Raw genomic sequence first — 19,214 nt, forward strand, 5'->3', positions numbered from 1 at the left:
ACTATTTTTGGCTATGAACAGTATCACAAGCCTTCCCATAACACTTTAAACTCCTAAGCTGCAATTTCCCATTCCCTTAGCAACCATTTAGATTATTACTCACCAGGGTTATTTATTAAAGTTTATTAAAAAAAAATATTTATTAAAGGTGGACAAAAGTTTGGCGATGACATATGATGTCATCAGGCAGGAAAAACTGTGGTATAGGGAGAAAAATTGCAAAGTATTTTTTAATTAATATTTTTGAAAAAACGTGGTATAGACTTTTCGCGAAGTTCGAACCCGCAAAAATCGAGGGAACACTGTATTGGCAAATCATTTCCCCAAACCTTGCCAACGCAGTGGAAACTAAGCCAAACAATAATCAAGAATCCACTGATTTGAAGGCACCTCCGTTTCTCTTTAGGAAGATTGTGAAAGCCTTCCTTTTTTCAATGAGTTTATTTTTCTTTTAAGCTCCAGCTGAACGGCATAAGACACTTCCTCTATACATGTATGGCTTTGTTTTTACCTTTAACTGATTTATTGGTTATAAAGATTGGGTTGTTATTATTCTGTAGTCCATTGTCCAGGGCTTTTATGACTGAGGGGGTTAAGAAATATAAGAGACAGACAGACAGACACAAGGCAGGCCCAGGATTGAATGACTAATTCTTGCTATTCAACATACGAGCACTGCTAAACCCAGTAACCATTTCAAAATCCATAATTTAAAAGCGCCTCTTTTTTTTCTTTCTATCCCTCTTTTTAAAGCTCCAGGTTTAATAGCCATATATTACCATTGGGGAAACTGCTGCTTTATTGTTATGATGGCTGTTGTCATAGAAATCCTTCCTAATCTTATCTCTGTTTGTCATTGCTTCCCCTCCTAAGATTGATCTCCTCTTTATGTCTCCAGCAAGCTCTACCGTGTTTATCTATTCCTGAGCCCAAGAAAACAAATACATCCCCCACCTTCCTTCATTTCTGCAACAGCAAATTCAAGTGGGTTTTATCTTTTTAATATTTAACATGAACTCAGATTAGTCACTTCCCTTTGTTGTGTTTATAATTAGGTTTTCTAGCTCTTCTTTACTTTCTGCGAGTGTAACCTGCGTATCTTAAGCAACGCTGCCACAATAATTGTTGATTCCCACTTTTCCAATCCTGCCATTCTTATAACTCATTGTAATTTACAGAGAGGGTAACAACATGAATCTCTGCCTCGCTCCCTTTCCTGTTCTGAAGTACTCAAAATTCAACAGCTTCTAGTTCCCCTAAAGCAGGAATGTCCAACCTTGGCAACTTTTAAGACTTGTGGACCCCAGAATTCCTAGCTAGCTAGCCAGCTATAAGAACTAAGTGTTCTGATCCACAATTAGCCTAAATATGTTCTACATTCTAGTGTAAACTAAGCAATCATATAAGCAAGAGAGAGAATGTGTGTGAGAGAGACGGAGAGATCCACTTTCCAAACTCTATGGTCACACCATTTGGTTCCATATTTTTGGATAATGTATTTGATAACATATTTGCTTGCCCTTACTCTAACTCTTTAACTCTATTCCTAACATTTAAATGGGCATTACTGCTGCGCCTGTATTGTCTTACTGTACTGCCTATCGTATCTCATTTTCCGGTATTGTCGAACTTAATTTCTCTATAAATGTTTCTGTGGTTTTATAATCCTGTTTCCCACTAAAGGCTTCTGTAAAGTTTCTCCATCTAGTTTCCTGTCCTGGTTTCTGGCCCAATGCCTTGACCATTAGACCAAGCTGGCTCCCATATGAGATAATGTTACGGATGGTATTCCTGATGACATTGTGGTCAGGGCCATAAAAGCTAGAGAGCTCTTCCACCACATTAAAATGACAATCTCTTGGGAAGGCTTCATGTATCAATAAGACATATCAACAATACACAGAGAAACATGGTTATAAAAGATATTCGTTTTCCCCAAACTCCATAGACACATGTAATCGTATTGTGCTTTTATATAAAGCACGCTGTAAATATCAGATGCCCGTGAGAGAAAGTTACCTGAATATAATGTTCTCGAGATCAAAGGGGTATTCTATGATCCCAGTTGTTGGGACTCTGACCCGCAGGACGTCTTGTTGGGTTGGGAGATACCCTGGGGTGGCAATACGATCCACATCAGTAAGGTAGCTGCAAAAATCATGTATGAGGGAAAGATTAAAGAGGCTTGACAGCCACTTTAAATGCCTTTGAAGAGAGATTATTATAACGGAGAATGATAGAAGAGCTCTGATACAGGAGGACCGCTACAGTTGCTCAAACTTTCAAGGCTGGCTTCCAACAATATCCCACATCCAAGAATATAGAATTTAAATCCACATCTTGTAGTGAGGCACAAATATTCCCAAACCTTTTATCTAATTTCCCATCACCTACAAAGGTAGGCATTCTCCTGGTTATAATTCACTCTAAGACGAAAAACAAGGCAAAGGATTTCTCAATCAACCTGACTGGGGCATTCTGGGAGTTGAAGTTCACTTGTCTTAAAGTTGCCAGGTTTTGGAGACCTCTGAATTACAGTACAGTATCAGTCACTTCCTTCTGAAGAGACAAAGCTGATTTAATACCCCTAAATCCTATTATTAACCTGGATCAGTGTTCCCTAGATTGATGGAACTGGTTAAAAAGGAAGTGAGAGTTGCAATTTTATACGATAAGAAAGCTTTCCTCCCTCAGTGGTTATTCTTTAGGTGTGCAGGGAAGAGGGTGGTACATTTGATTTTCACCAAATGTCTCCAGTCCAAAGATATTAACAACTGCACACAATTAGGCATCCCGTCTACACAACTTGATACATGGACCAAGGAATCTAACTCGGATGCTACAACAGAGGCACAACATGAAAACACCAATGCAGAAATGAACATGAGCTCCTGAGGCTTTTCAGATTTCAAAAGAAATCTTGATCAATACAAGACTGCAAAATCTTAAATCCAAATATTTTTCTTCCACCCCACCAACGATGCCTCAACACCAACTTTCCCTTACCGCTTTACTTCAACCTAAGACCCAGGAGCTCAAAAGGCAAATATTATTCTGGGGGTGCATTCTATACCCAGAACATGGGAAGCAACAATCTACTCTATCTTGACCTATTTCTCTCATTCTGAACATCACCATTCAAAAGGAGAAGGGACAAATTGGAGCAGATTCAGAGGAGAGCTAGCAAGATTCAAAGGAGACTGGAAACCAAGCCCTACACAGATTATTCAGGTACACCTAGCCTGCAAAAGGCACAACTGAGAGCAGATACAACATCCTGAAATCCATATTACTGTAATAATGTAAGAGCTTGTTGCATAGGAGAAACGGTTTCTGTAGCTCCAGAGGTAAGAACCAAACCAATAGATTAAAATTACACCTAAAGAAGTTCAGGCTACTCAACAAGAAAGAAAGATGTAAAAAAAAGTGGCAGTAAGTTGGCTTACTATTTAGCCGAGTCAGAGAGCTGGTATTCTCGCCGCCGGTCATAACATTCTTGGATTCCTGGGTCATTCCACAATGTCTTAATTGCACTTACATAGGGCTGTTCAAAGGATGAAACCTTTTCTACATCCACTTCTCGGATCAGTAGTGCATTGGTCTTCGGGATGAGAGAAGAGAGGTGTTAATGGCTTACTTGGATCTTATCCCCGCCCTTCCAGCAGGAATTGACTTTTATTTACTCTATGGAGATTCTCAGTCATCCAGGCCACAGTTGTCCCAAAGGTGTTTTTTTCCAAGAGGCTACCGGACTTTCTTCTTTTTCTTTGAAGACATTTTACTTCTCATTAGGAAGCTTCCTCAATTCTGTATTTCAGAACTGAAGAAGCTTCTTGGATGAAAAATGAAACATCTTCAAAGAAAAACCAGTTGCCTCTTGAAAAAGCAACTTTTTCAAAAGGGATTTTTATTTACTCATATCCTTTTCCTATCCTGCATCTTAACAACAACAGAGAAGGAGGATCCAGTGCAAAATTCAATTGGTGATCAATTCACAGTTGTTTCCCAGAACACAGGTCTCCAATCTTGGTAACTTTAAGACTTATGGACTTCAATTCCCAGAATTCCTCAGCCAGCAAAGCTGGCTGAGGAACGCTGGGAGTTGAAGTCCACAAGTCTTAAAGTTTCCAACGTTGGAGATCCCTGTCCCAGAGCCTTTCATCCTATAAAAAGCACCCTTTCCTTTAGACCAGGGCTGTCCAATCTAAGCAACTTTAAGTCCCATGGACTTTCCCCAGAATTTGGAGGATTGAAATCCACAGGTCTTAAAGTTGCCAAGAATGAACAGCCCTGGTTTAGACCCATCGGGCATACACTATCCAATAATATTGCATGGGATAAGAGAGATTAAAACAGGTTTCTAACTCACTACCCAGACACAGATATACAAGTAGTCCTCAACTTCCAACCATTCATTTAGTGACCACTCAAAGTTACAACGGCACTGAAAAAAAGTGACTTTATGACTGTTTTTCACATATAAGACGGTTGCAGCATTCCCCCAGGGTCACGCGTTCAAAATTCAGAAGCTTGGCAACCAGCTTAATATTTATGGCGGTCGCAGTGTCCCAGGGGGGGTCACACGATCCCCTTTTGCGACCTTCTGACAAGCAAAATCAATGAGGAAGCCAGATTCACTTAACAACCATGTCACTAACAACTGCAGTGGTTCACTTAACAGCTGTGGCAGGAAAAGTTGTGAAATGGGGCAAAGTCACTTAACCAATGTTCCACTTAGAGACATACATTTTGGGCTTAAATTGTGGTCGTAACTCAAGGACCACCTGTACTTTTGATTCTTACAGAAGCCAACTTCTGAATCTAGTTTGCACTGTTCTTTTGAGGTCTATGAATTATGGAGCCTGCGCAGTCCACCCCTGCAAAGTGGACAGGGCAAAGAAATGCAGACTTTTGTTTTTGTAAATTAAACAGGATTATTGTTATGGGAATACAATAACAGAAGTGCCTACTGTTGTGTAAAAGCAAAAAGTTGTGGTTGTAATGTTGCCTTCTACTGTGCTAAAGACAGGAGTCAGTGCCTTTTTATTTTTTATTTTCCCCCCTTCTCGTCTCACTTTGTCATGATTACTTGCATGACATCATCATTTCTTGCCTTTTCTGCCGCATGAATCCCAGCGACTGATCAGTTCCCACAGAGTCGGCCTTCTCCAGGTCCCATCAATCAGACAATGTCACTTGGTGGGGCCTAGGGGAAGAGCCTTCTCTGTGAGGGGCCCAGCCCTCTGGAATCAGCTCCCCCCAGAGATTCGTACTACCCCCACCCTCCTCGCCTTCCGCAAGAATCTTAAGACTCAGTTATGTCGCCAGGCTTGGGGCAATTAGATCTAGACCCCCTGGCCAATAATTGTGATGTATAGCTGCAATTTTAATTTGTTTGATTTTTAATATATTGGGTTTTTTAGCTTAAGTAGTTTTTTAGTAATTAGATTTGTCTCTGTATTCACTGGTTTATATTGTATGCTGTGAGCTTCCCCGAGCCTTCGGAGAGGGGCAGCATACAAATCTAATTAATAATAATAACAATAATAATAATGATGATGATGATGATTTTTCTTTCTATTTTATACTTTGATAAACTAATGAAAGGGGGAGGGGACACAAAGAAATGCAGACTGCTGTGCAGTGATGAGCCTCACCTTATTTTGCTCATACTTGTATAGGATCTTTAAGGTCTCCATAGCCCTGATCATTGACTGCATGGCAGTGAAGATATTCTGGTACACCAGTTTGGTGAAACCCTTTTTATCTTCTTCAGAGTAGCCCGAGCCATGGATTATCCGCATCTGTTTAATGAAGGTGCTTTTCCCACTTTCTCCTGTGCCTGGAAAAAAGAAATGTGAGATAGGATTAGGATAAAGAACACAGCAACTTTAAATGGGAATTTTATTCTCTCTTGCTTTATGTTTTCTGGCATGAATTTTTATGGTACAATTTGTTTTTAAAAGACAACCGAGCAACACGGGGATAAAGTAGCCTACAAAAAGCCTTGTAAAATAAAATGGTATGTTTATAATAGAAGCTGGCACTTCCATTCGAAACAGAAGGAAGGTTAATTCTATGTTGCAATCCTAGCGGTTAAAGGATCCTCAAAATCGACCCTTCTGCGGAAGGACTAAAAAACTTTTGTTATCCTTCATATCGCCCCGCCCTGTAGTGAAAAGCTGCACCGTCTTCATTGAATGACGAAAGTGAGAATGAGGAAGATGAGCAACATACCTAAGCTTAGCATGGAGATAGGAAGAGATTTTATATATTACTTATTTGATGGGAGAAAAGCATTCTGCACATGCGCTGAAGGACAGTGGGATCAAGCATTGCCACGGAAACTAGTTCTGAAGGCCCAGAACTGGCATTTATGTTGCTTGGTTCCTGGTAGCATTTATAAAGTTGGGTAAATTACAAGCTCTCATAAATAATACAATAAATGATGACTATTCAAATTCTCAGTTGCTCAGTCCAAACAACTTTCTCCCAAACCATTTGACCTGTCAAAAATCCACCCTTCCCGGCTGACTCTTCATAAAGATAGAAACCATATTTTAATATTAATTTTAATACAATGGAACTATGCTGGCTGGAGAATTCTGGGGGCTGAAGTCCACTAGTCTTAAAGTTGCCAAGTTTGAAGACCCCTGATATAAAACATGCCATGTCGGAAACTTTTAAGAGGCATGCTTCTTACAACTTCTAGCATGGTCCAATGCTGTTACAGTATTATCCTTGTTACACTGTTGTTATGCAATATTGTTACAGAATCTATCAAAAAGAAAAGCCAGCAACCAGAGGCTGATTATACTAGCTAACAGTGCAACCCCCAATTTTAATTTCATCTCAAAGTTTTGTCCAGAAAGGCTGTTGAGCACCTCATTGTACAACTAGTCATCTAAAAAACAAAGAGGTTCTTCTACATCTGTTGCCTAAATCATCTCATTTAGAATATTTTACTTTTCTGACTATTCGCAAAAGACCCAACATCACCTGGTACTTTCTTGTCACTCTGGCACTCTCCTAGTCACACCTTATTCCCAAATGCAGTCTGCTGATGTCCCCCTACAAGATGTCCCCCCTTGGCCAAACTTTTAATTGTTTTTTAATTGTTTTTGTTGTGAGAAAGGAGGGGTTGCAATACTCTATTGATTTGTAGGTCCAATTCTTTACTCAAACAAGTCAAGGTGTTTTTGACAAGGCAATTTTTTTCTTTTTCTCAGTAGGGGTTTGGGATGAAATTATGAGAATTATGTAACGAACATACATATGTATTTTTCAGGTGCGACATCCTGAGTTCAGTAGTGTAAATGAAGCCAGTGTGCTCTCACTTTATTTTAGATATATGTTGCTTCTCAATAGTACTCTAAATATTTAAAACATCCCTTCAACATCCAGCTTACACCCCTTTACATTACTATATTTGAGTTCTGCATTGCAGGCCTATCTTTCAAAAATTTTCTCTTTCTTTCCTGACCAAAACTTTAGCTCTTCCAATTTTACGCTGTTTCCCAAATCTTCAATCCCATGCTAAAAACCCATGCAAACACAACTTAATTATCACAGCTTATTTAAAATATAACCCTTCGGGAGTTGGGCGGCAAATAAACAAACAAACAAACCTTTCTTAATGGTCTAACAGTAAGGCAGACTGAGAAAATGTTAGAGTCTAGGTTAGTTATGTCTATGTTATTTGAATGGAATCCTTTCAAAGCAATTATGTCCTCTCATGTATAGTATAAAAACATTTCTATTCCATCTCATTCAATTCATCCGTCAGAAGCTGTGGATGCTCCATCACTGAAGGTGTTAAAGAAGAGACTGGACAATCACTTGTCTGAAAACATATAGGGTTCCCTAAGTTAGTCACTCGGTTGCTAAGCGAATCCGGCTTCCCCGCTGACTTTGCTCGTCAGAAGATCGCAAAAGGGGATCGCTTGAACCCAGGGGACACTGCAGCCGTCATAAATATGAGTCGGTTGCAAAGCATTCAAATTTTGATCACGTCACCCCGGGGTGCTGTCACAGTTGGGTGAAAAACAACTCTAAGTCACTTTTTTCCAGGGCCATTGAACTGCCATTAAATGAATTATTCTAAGTCAGGGGCCTACTTGTACTGGAAAATTGCTATTATGTCACTCCTATTCCTTCTTTTCATTAACCTAGGCAATTCCTGCCATCATTCTTCGTGCATTTGAGCCTCCAGTCTCCTAGCCCTCAATGTTTTTCTCCTCTGCACTCTTCCCAGAGGCTCAACCTCTTTTTTACAGCCAAAACTGGATGCAGGACTCCAAGCGTGGTCTTGTCAGTGCTGTAAAGTGGTACTAACACCTCATGTGATCTCAACACCATCCCTTTGTTGATCTTTGAGAGCTGTGTGAAACTAAACTTCATTTTAATGTATGCCAATTAGTGTACAGTACCTCCAAAATGACAATAAAGTTATTCTAAGTTCAAGTTAAAAATCTAGGAGGACCAGGGAGGACATGATAGCAGTATCCTAGGATTTGAAAGACTACCACAAAGAGGGGGGGGGAATTATTTTACAAAGCCCTAGAAGGCAAGACAAGAAACAATGGAAGGAAAGTAATCAAGGACAGAAGCATCCAGAAATTGTAAATGCTCCAACACTGGAAGTTTTTCAGAAGAGAATAGATAACCATTTACAGTATTTGAAGTGATATAGAGTTTCCTGCCTAAGCAGGGGGTTGGACTAGAAGACCTCCAAGGTCCCTCCCAATTCTATTCTGACTGACTGAAAAGCTACTGGGTTGACTAATACAGTGTTTCCCAACCTTGGCAACTTGAAGATATCTGGACTTCAATTCCCAGAATTCCCCAGCCAGCATCCGCTGGCTGGGGAATTCTGGGAGTTGAAGTCCAAATATATTCAAGTTGCCAAGGTTGGGAAACACTGGAGTAATAAATATGTTCACAAACTTTACTGGAATGGCAAGACTCTGAATGGGCCAATAAATCTATATGTAACTATGTATGTATGGGCCCTGGAAAATATTTTCAAAGCCCATGATCCCATATTAAAATTTTAGGAGGCAGTATCTTCTTTCTTGCATCTCTCTCTTCACAATTATGCATTCTTGTGTAAGACAGAATAATTCTGAATAACCACTAGATGCCAACACCAAACTATACAAAGGCTGTTTTTCTATAGAGTAGTTTTAAACTGGCAAAAACCTAGAATTCCTGCCACTAAAGTTCAATTACAACAAAACAAATATGTCCAAAGTAAGTGGTAACAAACAAGCCTGTGGATGCAGAGTCTTCTAGAGTTTTCCTCAGGTACATAGAGGAGTCACAGTGGCCAGCACTGGCCTATGAATGGCAGGAAATGTGAGGTTTGTGGACTATCTAGATCTGGTATAAATACTAGGAACCTGGCTTTTAATCCCGGTGTGATTAATAGAGTAATTCTTCCTGCCTCACCCAACTAAAACACCAGCCAGCAACTGATTGCAGCAATCCTGGGACTGGACAAGATCCACAGTAGGTTGTCTCTTGCCAACCTGCTTCCTCTCTAGAAACTAAAGCCAACAACTTTGGGATATGTTTACATGACTTCACCAATTTTCTTCCTATGCAAATAGAAGATAACGCTTCTAGAGGAAACACACCAGCAGTCCTTTATAGGAGTACTCAACACTTCTTTTTTTTTTGGCAGGGCAAAAGTGGATGGTAAAAATGTCGCAGCTTATGCCGCGTTAAGAAAAATGCTTGCAGAATAACCAGCCGTTTTTCGCTTCGGCAAATAAAGGGCAGCTCAATTAAAATGGCCTATTATTTTCCTTCTCACGCACACACATCAACGTTGACAAGTCAGGACAACTTAGGGGGAAAATCTTTTTCAAAAAATGATGACATTTTAAGGATTCTCCAGTGGACTGGGAGGGAATCCATGAACATCATAACTTCCTCCAGATGATGCTACTGCTCAGTGACAGATTGGCACTGTTGAGAGGTTTCCTCATAAGCATAAAATGTGAACACATTTAATAGAGTGACCGACAATTGGAGTTCTAAATGTTCTTCATAATAACCATAATGGGGCTTCGGCCTGACTTCCTACATTCAGTAAACAAAAACAAAATAGGGTAACATATCTGAACAATTCTCAATAGTTAAAAGTCATTATGCTTCAAAATAATAAAAAATAGTAACGTTATATATAAAAATGATTTTAAATGGAAATTATTTCTGTTGAAATACCTAAAATCCTATTTGTAGGTGCCCAAAAATTTAAAAATTGCCCCAAACTTGCCAAGACAGTAGCAATTCCATTCCCAAGATTCCACAACATTGCAGAGTTCTTGCCTGAAGTATTGTGAGAAAACAGAAACCGTGCAACTCTTCAGCCATTTGTAAAGTAATTTGTGTAGCCATCCCCTAGATAGAAGTCTTACAAGTGCTACATTGCCTTGCCACCTTTTATTTTATGTAAAACACTGCAAATTAATGAAAAAAAGATTTTGCATTATCTTCAGAACTGTACATGACAATACATTTATGAAGGTCACCTAAATAAAATCTTTTTTTTTTAATTAAACTTGACAAATACCATTCTAACAAGAAATGCCTTACTCAGTTAACCTCAGAAATCCCATCCAGAGATGAGCAGTGCTCTATTTCAGGGGTCTCCAAACTTGGAAAATTTAAGACTTATTGGCTTCAGCTCTCAGAATTCCTCAGCCAGCCATGCTGGCTAGGGAATTCTAGGAGTTGAAGTCCACAAGTCTTAAAGTTGCCAAGTTTGGAGATCTGGCCTGGATAGCTGGAAGCCTTCTCTTAGCTCACTTGTTAAGAATCTAATAGCCATGGCACTATCTCAGACTAGTCAAGTAAACAAACCTTAAAGTTGGTAATTGCTGTGAACCTATTTACAAAAGGATTTAATCAAATATCATTTTAATTGTCCGATTAGAGTATTTCTAGGATACTATTAGCTAAAAAGATATATATATATATATATATATATATATATATATATATATATATATATATATGTTTTTCTTATGTCGGATATATATATATATATATATCACATGTTTAAGCTGAATTTGAAAATTAAGGGAGACTAGGATAGATATATAGATATATATAGATATAGGATATACCGTATATACTCGAGTATAAGCCGAGTTTTTCAGTCCAAAAAATGGGCTGAAAAACACAGCCTCGGCTTATACTCGGGTCATTAACAAAGTCACCACACGAGGGCGCCATTGCTTGAGCCAGAGCGAGGAGGCACCAGCTTTTGTCTCCTCTCGCATGCCGTAGTTCCTCTCCCTAGCTCAAGCAAATGAGGCAGCCATTTGCTCCAACCGAGGGGAAAAAAGTAATGGTGAGTATTCCTTACTCTCTCTGCATTGCCTTTAGTCAGATTAAAAAGGCCCCCTGCTGTCAGATTCTCCTCCCCCTCCTTTGAAAGGATTTAAACTGTTTAAAAAATGGTATTTTGTGGTAGTTGCTGTCCTTGCTTGGATAGGATCTAATAATGTATTATGAGGCAGAGCTAGACAGGAATTCTTTTTCTATCTGTCTATCTTTCTATCTATCTATTTTTCTATCTGTCTGTCTGTCTATCTATCTTTCTATCTATCTATATCTATCTGTCTATCTATCTATCTATCTATCATCTATCTATCTGTATCTATTTCTATCTATCTATTTTTCTATCTTTCTATCTATCTATTTTTCTATCTATCTATTTTTCTTTCTTTCTATCTATCTATCTATCTATCTATCTATATCTATCTATCTATCTATCTGTATCTATTTCTATCTGTCTGTCTGTCTGTCTGTCTGTCTATCTTTCTATCTATATCTATCTATCTATCTATCTATCTATCTGTATCTATTTCTATCTATCTATCTATCTATCTATTTTTCTGTCTGTCTGTCTGTCTATCTATCTATCTTTCTATCTATCTATCTATCTCTATCTATCTATCTATCTATCTATTTGGTTTTCTATGCTGATAACCTCACAGCAGCTAATGCTGAAGCTCTTCTTTGGATACACTTATTTATTTGTTTGTTTGTTTGTTTGTTTATTTATTTAATTGGATTTGTATGCAATCCTTCTCCAAGGACTCAGGGTGGCTCACAGCATATATAAAAACAGAACAATAATGTAAATCCAATTAATGATGAGAAGGAATCCAGTTTTGAAGGATTTTAACTCTTAGGTTTTAGCTTTGTTCCTGATCGAGCTACTTTTTTTACTTTTTAATTTATTGTTAATATTGTTAATTTGTTTACCCTCTTTTAAATTTACAGAGCTAGTTTACTGGTTTTCTTTAAAATAAATATTCTAAAACATGTCTCAATTAATGTAATTTTATTGTTTTCCATTTTTATAAGTTACCAGTAGCCACTGCATTTTCTAACCTCGGCTTATACTCGGGTCAATACGTTTTCCCAGTTTTTGTGGCAAAAATTGGTGCCTCGGCTTATACTCGGGTCGGCTTATACTCGAGTATATACGGTATATATATATTAAAAAGGTCATTATTTCCTAACAAAACAGCACCCTGTTTTCTATCCCAACTGAATGAAGATACATACCTTGTCACTTAAGAGTTACTAACAAATGCAACCCTCAACATAAGAGGCAAAACAATGACGCCAAAGAACACAAATTAATCTAATACAATATGGATGTAAGAAATTGTGTACACTCATGAGACAAGACGTGAGGGGATTTCCATGATCATTCTGGCTAGTAATACTAACAAAGTACAACGATGTAGAGTTTATTTCAACATTTTTATCAAAAAAATACCACTCTGCAAATTTGTTTTGTAGCCAGCTGCCTTGATTATATGAGAGCAATTTTTTGAAAGTGTCCTTGCTAAGGAGGTTGAAGTTTTTGTATCTTCCAATGATGGAGAAGTTATTCATTGCCTGCTATTTCATATTCCACTTTTTATGCTCTTTGACATAAAACACATAGTTCAAGTCAGACACCAATAACTGTGATTGTAACTTAAAGTATCGTACAAACACAGAATCAGATACTTATCAAAGAAAGTATATTTCAAAAGTAATGTCATACCGGTTGTTTTTTTAATGAATGTTTAAAATACACAGTAATACTAATGTTATATCATGCTACACAGCAGGAACTAGTTGCAAAATATTTGTTTTAGTAGTTATTACTAGAGGTAAAAGAAACACCACAATCATATGGATGAGGGCTAAAATCTGGGAAGAAACACAATGTGGAGCCAAAACATGAGAATGCAAAGCTTAGTTATGGGGAAGACTGATTGTTAATGATATAAATAGTGTTTCTTAATTCTTAATCTTGCCATGTTGAAGGTACATGGACTTCAAGTCTCTGAAGCTGGCTGGGGAATTCTGGGAACCGAAGTCCAGGCACCAACATCTTACCAAGGTTGAGAAACACTAATATAAAAAAGATGTAGTTTTTATATCTGGAAATTTCCTGTTCCACAACTATAATAATGCAACAAACATCCACATTTCAAAATTTCGCTTTTCATAAGGAAAAATTACCATGGAAAAATATTCATTAGATTTTGAAAAAGTGTAAAATATTGAAGTGTGACTCCAGTGATAGGTTTTTGCCCTTTAGCTCTGGGCTGTAAAAACAGAACATCAATACAGTTGAAAATTAATTCTGGGACTGATGGACTGCATCCCTAATAGAAAACAGGAAATTAGCCTGAGTTAAATCTGAGTCCAAAACTTATGAGCAATACAGATTTACAAATCAGTTTTGCACTTCAAAAAAAAAAGTTCTACTAACACCAACATCTTAAGATCTGAAGTGGCAGAGATTTATTTCCCCCAAAAGGTTATTTCAACTAAGAAATGGATGAATAATAGTGCAACTGAAAGAAAATTCATCATTCTGTGAACCCAGAATGCAAAGTCTGTTTACAATTAAACAAGTCACCTGTTGTCCAATGCAGGCCTTAAAAAGACTTAAAACCAAAACCTCCGAGGCAGAAGCCCCCAAAAGAAGAACACAACCCTCATCAGTCCTATTTTTAGCCTTATTCAGGATTGAAGACTAAAGTTTAAAACCAAATCTTTAAAAACATTGCTAAGGCTTAACGTTTACAAATATTTTTCCTCACCGGAGCATGTTTCGTTTGGGACACAAGGCGGGCAGGCGAGAAGCAAAAGAAAGACCGCACAAAGCTGTATGGGAGGACTGACATCACTGCAAAGACCAGTGATGAAAGCTGTCAAAAATGACATAGAGGAGAAGGAATAGCTCAATAGAAAAGAAAGGAGAGCGGATTCCTTTGAAAGCAGGGAAGACTGAAAATAAGGTTGGTAGGTATGAGGAAGTAGTTGTGTCTCTAAACAGCACTGGCAGACACCATACCAAAGGAAGAGAAAAGTCACCAGAGAGGGTGGAGAGGAGAAGAGGGTAGAGGCCTTATACTTCATGCATTTGAGAGTAAGGCAAACATTCCACACACACACACACACACACACACACAGATGGAGACAATTAGGGAGGGGGTGACTTTGGAACAGGGGGAGGGGGAGGCAAAGAAAAGGCGCTGTGAGATCCGCTTAGCTAGGAAGCAGGATATAAATTATAGAAAAACAACACAGAAGGAATCTAAAGGGTTGCAAACAAGACTAAAGGAGGATGGGAAGGAGGGATAGCTTATATTCAATGTCTGCCATAGGAAGGGTTTTTGTCTACTAGAGAGAGGGGGAATGTGCAACAATTATATAAAAGCAAGGTGGCCAGTAGTCAGGAAGAGACCCTAACAAGAGGGTTATTAGCTAGGCCAGGGGTCAGCAACCCGCATGTGGCACTTTCATCCCTCTGCTGCGGCTCCCTGTTGCTCAAAATATGCGTCACAATTGCCAATGTGTGATACCCACTGGGACACAAATTATTGGGATTTTCAACCCCTGGTAGGCCAACCATGGATAAATCCAAGAAAATAAAAGTTTCACAAGAAAACAGAACCTTTAATTCAACTACATATGCTAGTTCTGTGGTCGCTCAGGAAATAGTCCGGTACGGGAAAGGTTTTGTGACTCCTGGTGTTTTCTTTTCTGTGGAAAATGGCTCTTTGAATGTTTAAGGTTGCCAACCCCTGGGTTAGGGAATATAGATCCCAGTACATCCACATCACACATGGTCACTCAGTGAAATTATAGTCTTCTCCCTCTAGATTCTGATTGTACCTGCTCTTCTTGACACCCGGTTCCTCTCCCGCCGGAATTAGCCAATTCCCATTACTTTAGACCAGTGTTTTCCAACCTTGGCCACTTGAAGATATTTGGACTTCAACTCCCAGAATTCCCCAGCCAGCGAATGCTGGCTGGGGAATTCTGGGAGTTGAAGTCCAGATATCTTCAAGTGGCCAAGGTTGGGGAAACACTGCTTTAGACCATGCATCTAATGATTATTATCATGCCTACTTCAAAACTTCTTTCCTGTTTCTTAATCACCTGGTACTGTTTGAGAAATGCCATTCTCAACCTACATACAAGCCTATCAACCAGTTCTCTGTGCCTTATCAAATTATGCATGTTGAACTTATTGCCATCCCTTCTCTGGAATGAAAAGACAGAATGAACAAGGCCAGAGGATAGCGGAATATTAATCTCAAATTACTGGATAATAACAAACTCCAGCAAAAAAAATGACTGCAGTTCCTAACATTCTAAAACTCAGAGTGCAAATGAACAAGCAGAGTTTCCTGTAAGAGTTTGATGTTAATCAATGTAACCTCTTGCCCTCTCCTCTCAATCTTCTTTTCTAAATAAACTCCAATATCTTGGCATATGAGATATTTCTAAATATGTATACCCAACAGCAGCCAGGCAAAGTACAAAACAATCTGACCACAATAGATTTTTTTTTAAGGTGAACACCACAGAATCTGAATAGAGAAAACAATTGGGAAAGTCACAGAAATGAGGGCGGTTGAAATAAGATGCAACACCCCACAAATAACATAAGAAGAAATTGGCTGACAGGGAGTGAAAGACGAAAAAGGGTGCAAATTATATAAAAATCAACAAAATTTTAATGCACACACACCCTAGAAAACTATTCCCGCTGCCAATTACAGTCGTTTCAGTAAAACATCACATAATCAATGACCGAACAGGCCCAGCAATGGCATATGCTCAGAATATGTTGATCTGATCTATCAGGAAATGAGGGAGAGGTGGAAATAGAAGCCAAATAAATCCCACCCTAATATCACATGGGATTCAAGAGGATGGAGGAATGACAAATGCAGGAAGAGGAGAAAAAGGCCCTTACACAGATTTCCATTTCAAGAAATTTCTGGGGAGGTTTTGGGGAGGAAATGAAACTCTCCCTTTCCTTTTGACCCTACCCCAGAGGATTGCTGTGAATATTAAAGACCCACAAGGATGTTGCCTAAAAGAAACCATCCCCTCCCTATATCGGAGAGGGGCGGCATACAAATCTAAATAATAAATAAATAATAAATAAATAAATATAATAGGGATGTAAAGTTCCCTTGGAGAAAAGGAGCGCCTGAATTATCTACTGGACAGCAAAGAAGCCTTGAACCCCTTTCCTGCCTGTCCTGGCTCTCTTTCTTATGAGGATGAAAAAGCAGAGTGGGAAAGGGCCCTGGAGACACTCAGCCTGAGCAGGGAGGCAGACAAAGTGGATTAGATTAAAGCAAAGAGAAAGGCAGGCAGGGCTAGAGAAAAAGAACCATCCACCTCATAAATACCATTAAGAAAAGCAGAAAAGCCACCTGAAACCAGCAGGACCCAGAGAAAGTGAGGAAGACAAACACTCACCAGAAAGGAAATAGTGAGTAATGAAGAAGACACACATGCAAACAATGGAAGATGCATGTCTGTGTATATACACAATACCGCATATATCACACAAATCTATAACTGTGTATATATAAATAATTGCATATTTAATATAGATGTAATTGCATATATATATAAAATTGTGTATACAACTCATATATACTTATTTGCACACACAAATAATTGCACATATACAATTGTGTATATCATATGCACCCATGTGTACATATAATTGTGTGCATCATACATATATATATAAATAATTGGGTGTACCTCTCAGACATATATACATATATCATATGCAGACATATACACATAATTGTATAATCACACATACATGCCTGATTGCTAAAATATATACAGTACTGTACTTGTGTTTGTATATGATACGCACAAGTGTACATATAATTGTGTGGGGTATATGCCACATACAGATGCATACAAATAATTGTGTATACATATCAGGCATGTAAATGTAACACAAGTGTAGATACAATTGTGGGGGTATATGTCACATATACATGTATATAAATTGTGGGTACATATCAGGCATGTATATATCACATGCACATGTATGATATACAAACACAAGTATATATGTTAGCAATCATATATAGATGCATGTGTGTGATTATACAATTATATGCATGTTTGCATGTGATATATGTATATATGCCTTATAGGTGCACCCAATTATTTTTATATATGTGTGATGCACACAATTACATGTGCACATGTGTGCATGTGTGTGCATTTTTCTGCGTGCAAATAAGTATACATGAATTGTATACACACACACACATATATATGCAATTACATCTAGATTAAATATGCAATTATTTATATACAGTATACAGTTAGATTTGTATGTGTGATTATACAATTATATGTATATGTCTGCATGTAATATATGTATATACACATGACTGCTCCGAGTCTCCAGAGAGGGGCGGCATACAAACCTAATAAATAATAATAATAATAATAATAATAATAATAATAATAATAATAATAATAATGTGTATGTGACCTATACAAACGCATTGTTTTTGTATAGATCATACATAGAAATACAATTGTGTGACACGCATATATTGTGCGCACGTGTATCCATACAAATATGTGTATATATCACACACACATATATGCCAATAATTGTGTACACATATCACATACACACATTATTGTAAATATCACACCTGACCATATACGATTGCAAACATGCAAACTCCCCCCCCATCTCTCTTACAGACGCATTTAAGTCCTCCCTCACATCCGTGTATACCGACACACGTGTCCGTGCACAGGGGGTGATGTTCCGACATGATTCTCCCAGGGACCCACCCCGAGGGAAGCCAAAAAAGCCGCCCGATGTCACACGGAGGAGCGGCGGGCACCGCAGGCCTCCGGGAGGGAAGCGGGGAAGGAGTCCCCTCCAGCCGGGCGTCGCTCGAGGCAGGGAAATGCGCAGCAGAAATAAGCCCGGCCGAAGAGCCGAGGGGCGGGGGGGGGACAGGGATGGGGCCTTCCCACCCCGGCCGAAGCAGCGTCGCCTCCGCCTTTCCTCCCCGGGAGACAGGTCCGCTTGCCCGGCCTCCCTCCCTCCCTTCCCCGCCGGACTGACCGAGCAGGAGCAGCTTGAGCTCCCGGCGGGCGTCGCGCTTGTCCCTCCGCAGCTGCTTCTCGATCTCGGCGTTGATGCGCTTCGACTCTTTCACCTCGTCGCTGAGGCAACAGGCCATCATGGACTCCAGCGTCATGGCTGCTGCCGCCGCTTTTGCTGCCGCCACCGGCCACGGGCGGAGCCGCCGCCGCAGCCGCCACCACAAGAGGAGGCGGCGGCGGACGAGGAGGAGGAAGAGAAGGCGACGGAAGGGAAGAAGGGAGGCTCGGCCTGCTCAGGCGGCGGCTTCACGCTCCCCGGCCGCCCGGCCGCAGTGGCGGCGGCTCCGGCTGCTGCTGTTGCTCCGCCGCCCCCTCAGCGACGGCGACCCAGCCCCGCGACGCCAACCCAACTTTTCCCAGCTCGCCTCACAACACGCGGTCAACCGAACCTTCTTGCGGGACTGACGGCGGCCGCGCCCAATAGGAAGGCAGGCGCGCGCGGGCGGGCGGGCGGGCGGGTGCGTAACGGCTGCACCCCCACCCCGCCTCTCCCTTCCCAACCACCACACAGTGACTGACAGAAAACACCGGGAGGTTCCGATTGGCGGCGCGGGGGGGGAACAGAGACGCGACGTGGCTCGGCCAATGGGCGAGCGAGCCTCCTCAGGCGGGAGGCGGGGACGGCGGGTGGGGTGGGGTGGGAACCGCCGCTGAGCAAAAGAACGGATTGGTCCCGCCGGCCGCACGATGACCAATCCGAGAGCGGAGGAGGGGGT

At 40.0% G+C, this 19,214-nt stretch overlaps 1 protein-coding gene across 1 annotated transcript in view; it reads right to left on the reverse strand.

The window, feature by feature from the left end:
• Nucleotides 1–19,014, reverse strand: part of GNA11 (G protein subunit alpha 11) — a 35,912-nt gene extending 16,898 nt beyond the window's left edge. Inside the window, exons 1-4 of the mRNA XM_070744657.1 lie at nucleotides 18,458–19,014; nucleotides 5,658–5,842; nucleotides 3,447–3,601; nucleotides 2,020–2,148 (exon numbers count right to left, since the gene is read on the reverse strand). Of these exons, the coding sequence (XP_070600758.1) occupies nucleotides 2,020–2,148; nucleotides 3,447–3,601; nucleotides 5,658–5,842; nucleotides 18,458–18,593 (605 nt within the window). The 5' untranslated portion in view covers nucleotides 18,594–19,014. The remainder of the gene's footprint in view (nucleotides 1–2,019; nucleotides 2,149–3,446; nucleotides 3,602–5,657; nucleotides 5,843–18,457) is intronic.
• Between the last annotated feature and the right edge of the window lie 200 nt (nucleotides 19,015–19,214).

Source organism: Erythrolamprus reginae, chromosome 1 (assembly GCF_031021105.1).
Source record: "Erythrolamprus reginae isolate rEryReg1 chromosome 1, rEryReg1.hap1, whole genome shotgun sequence".
Taxonomy (NCBI): Eukaryota; Metazoa; Chordata; class Lepidosauria; order Squamata; family Dipsadidae; genus Erythrolamprus; species Erythrolamprus reginae.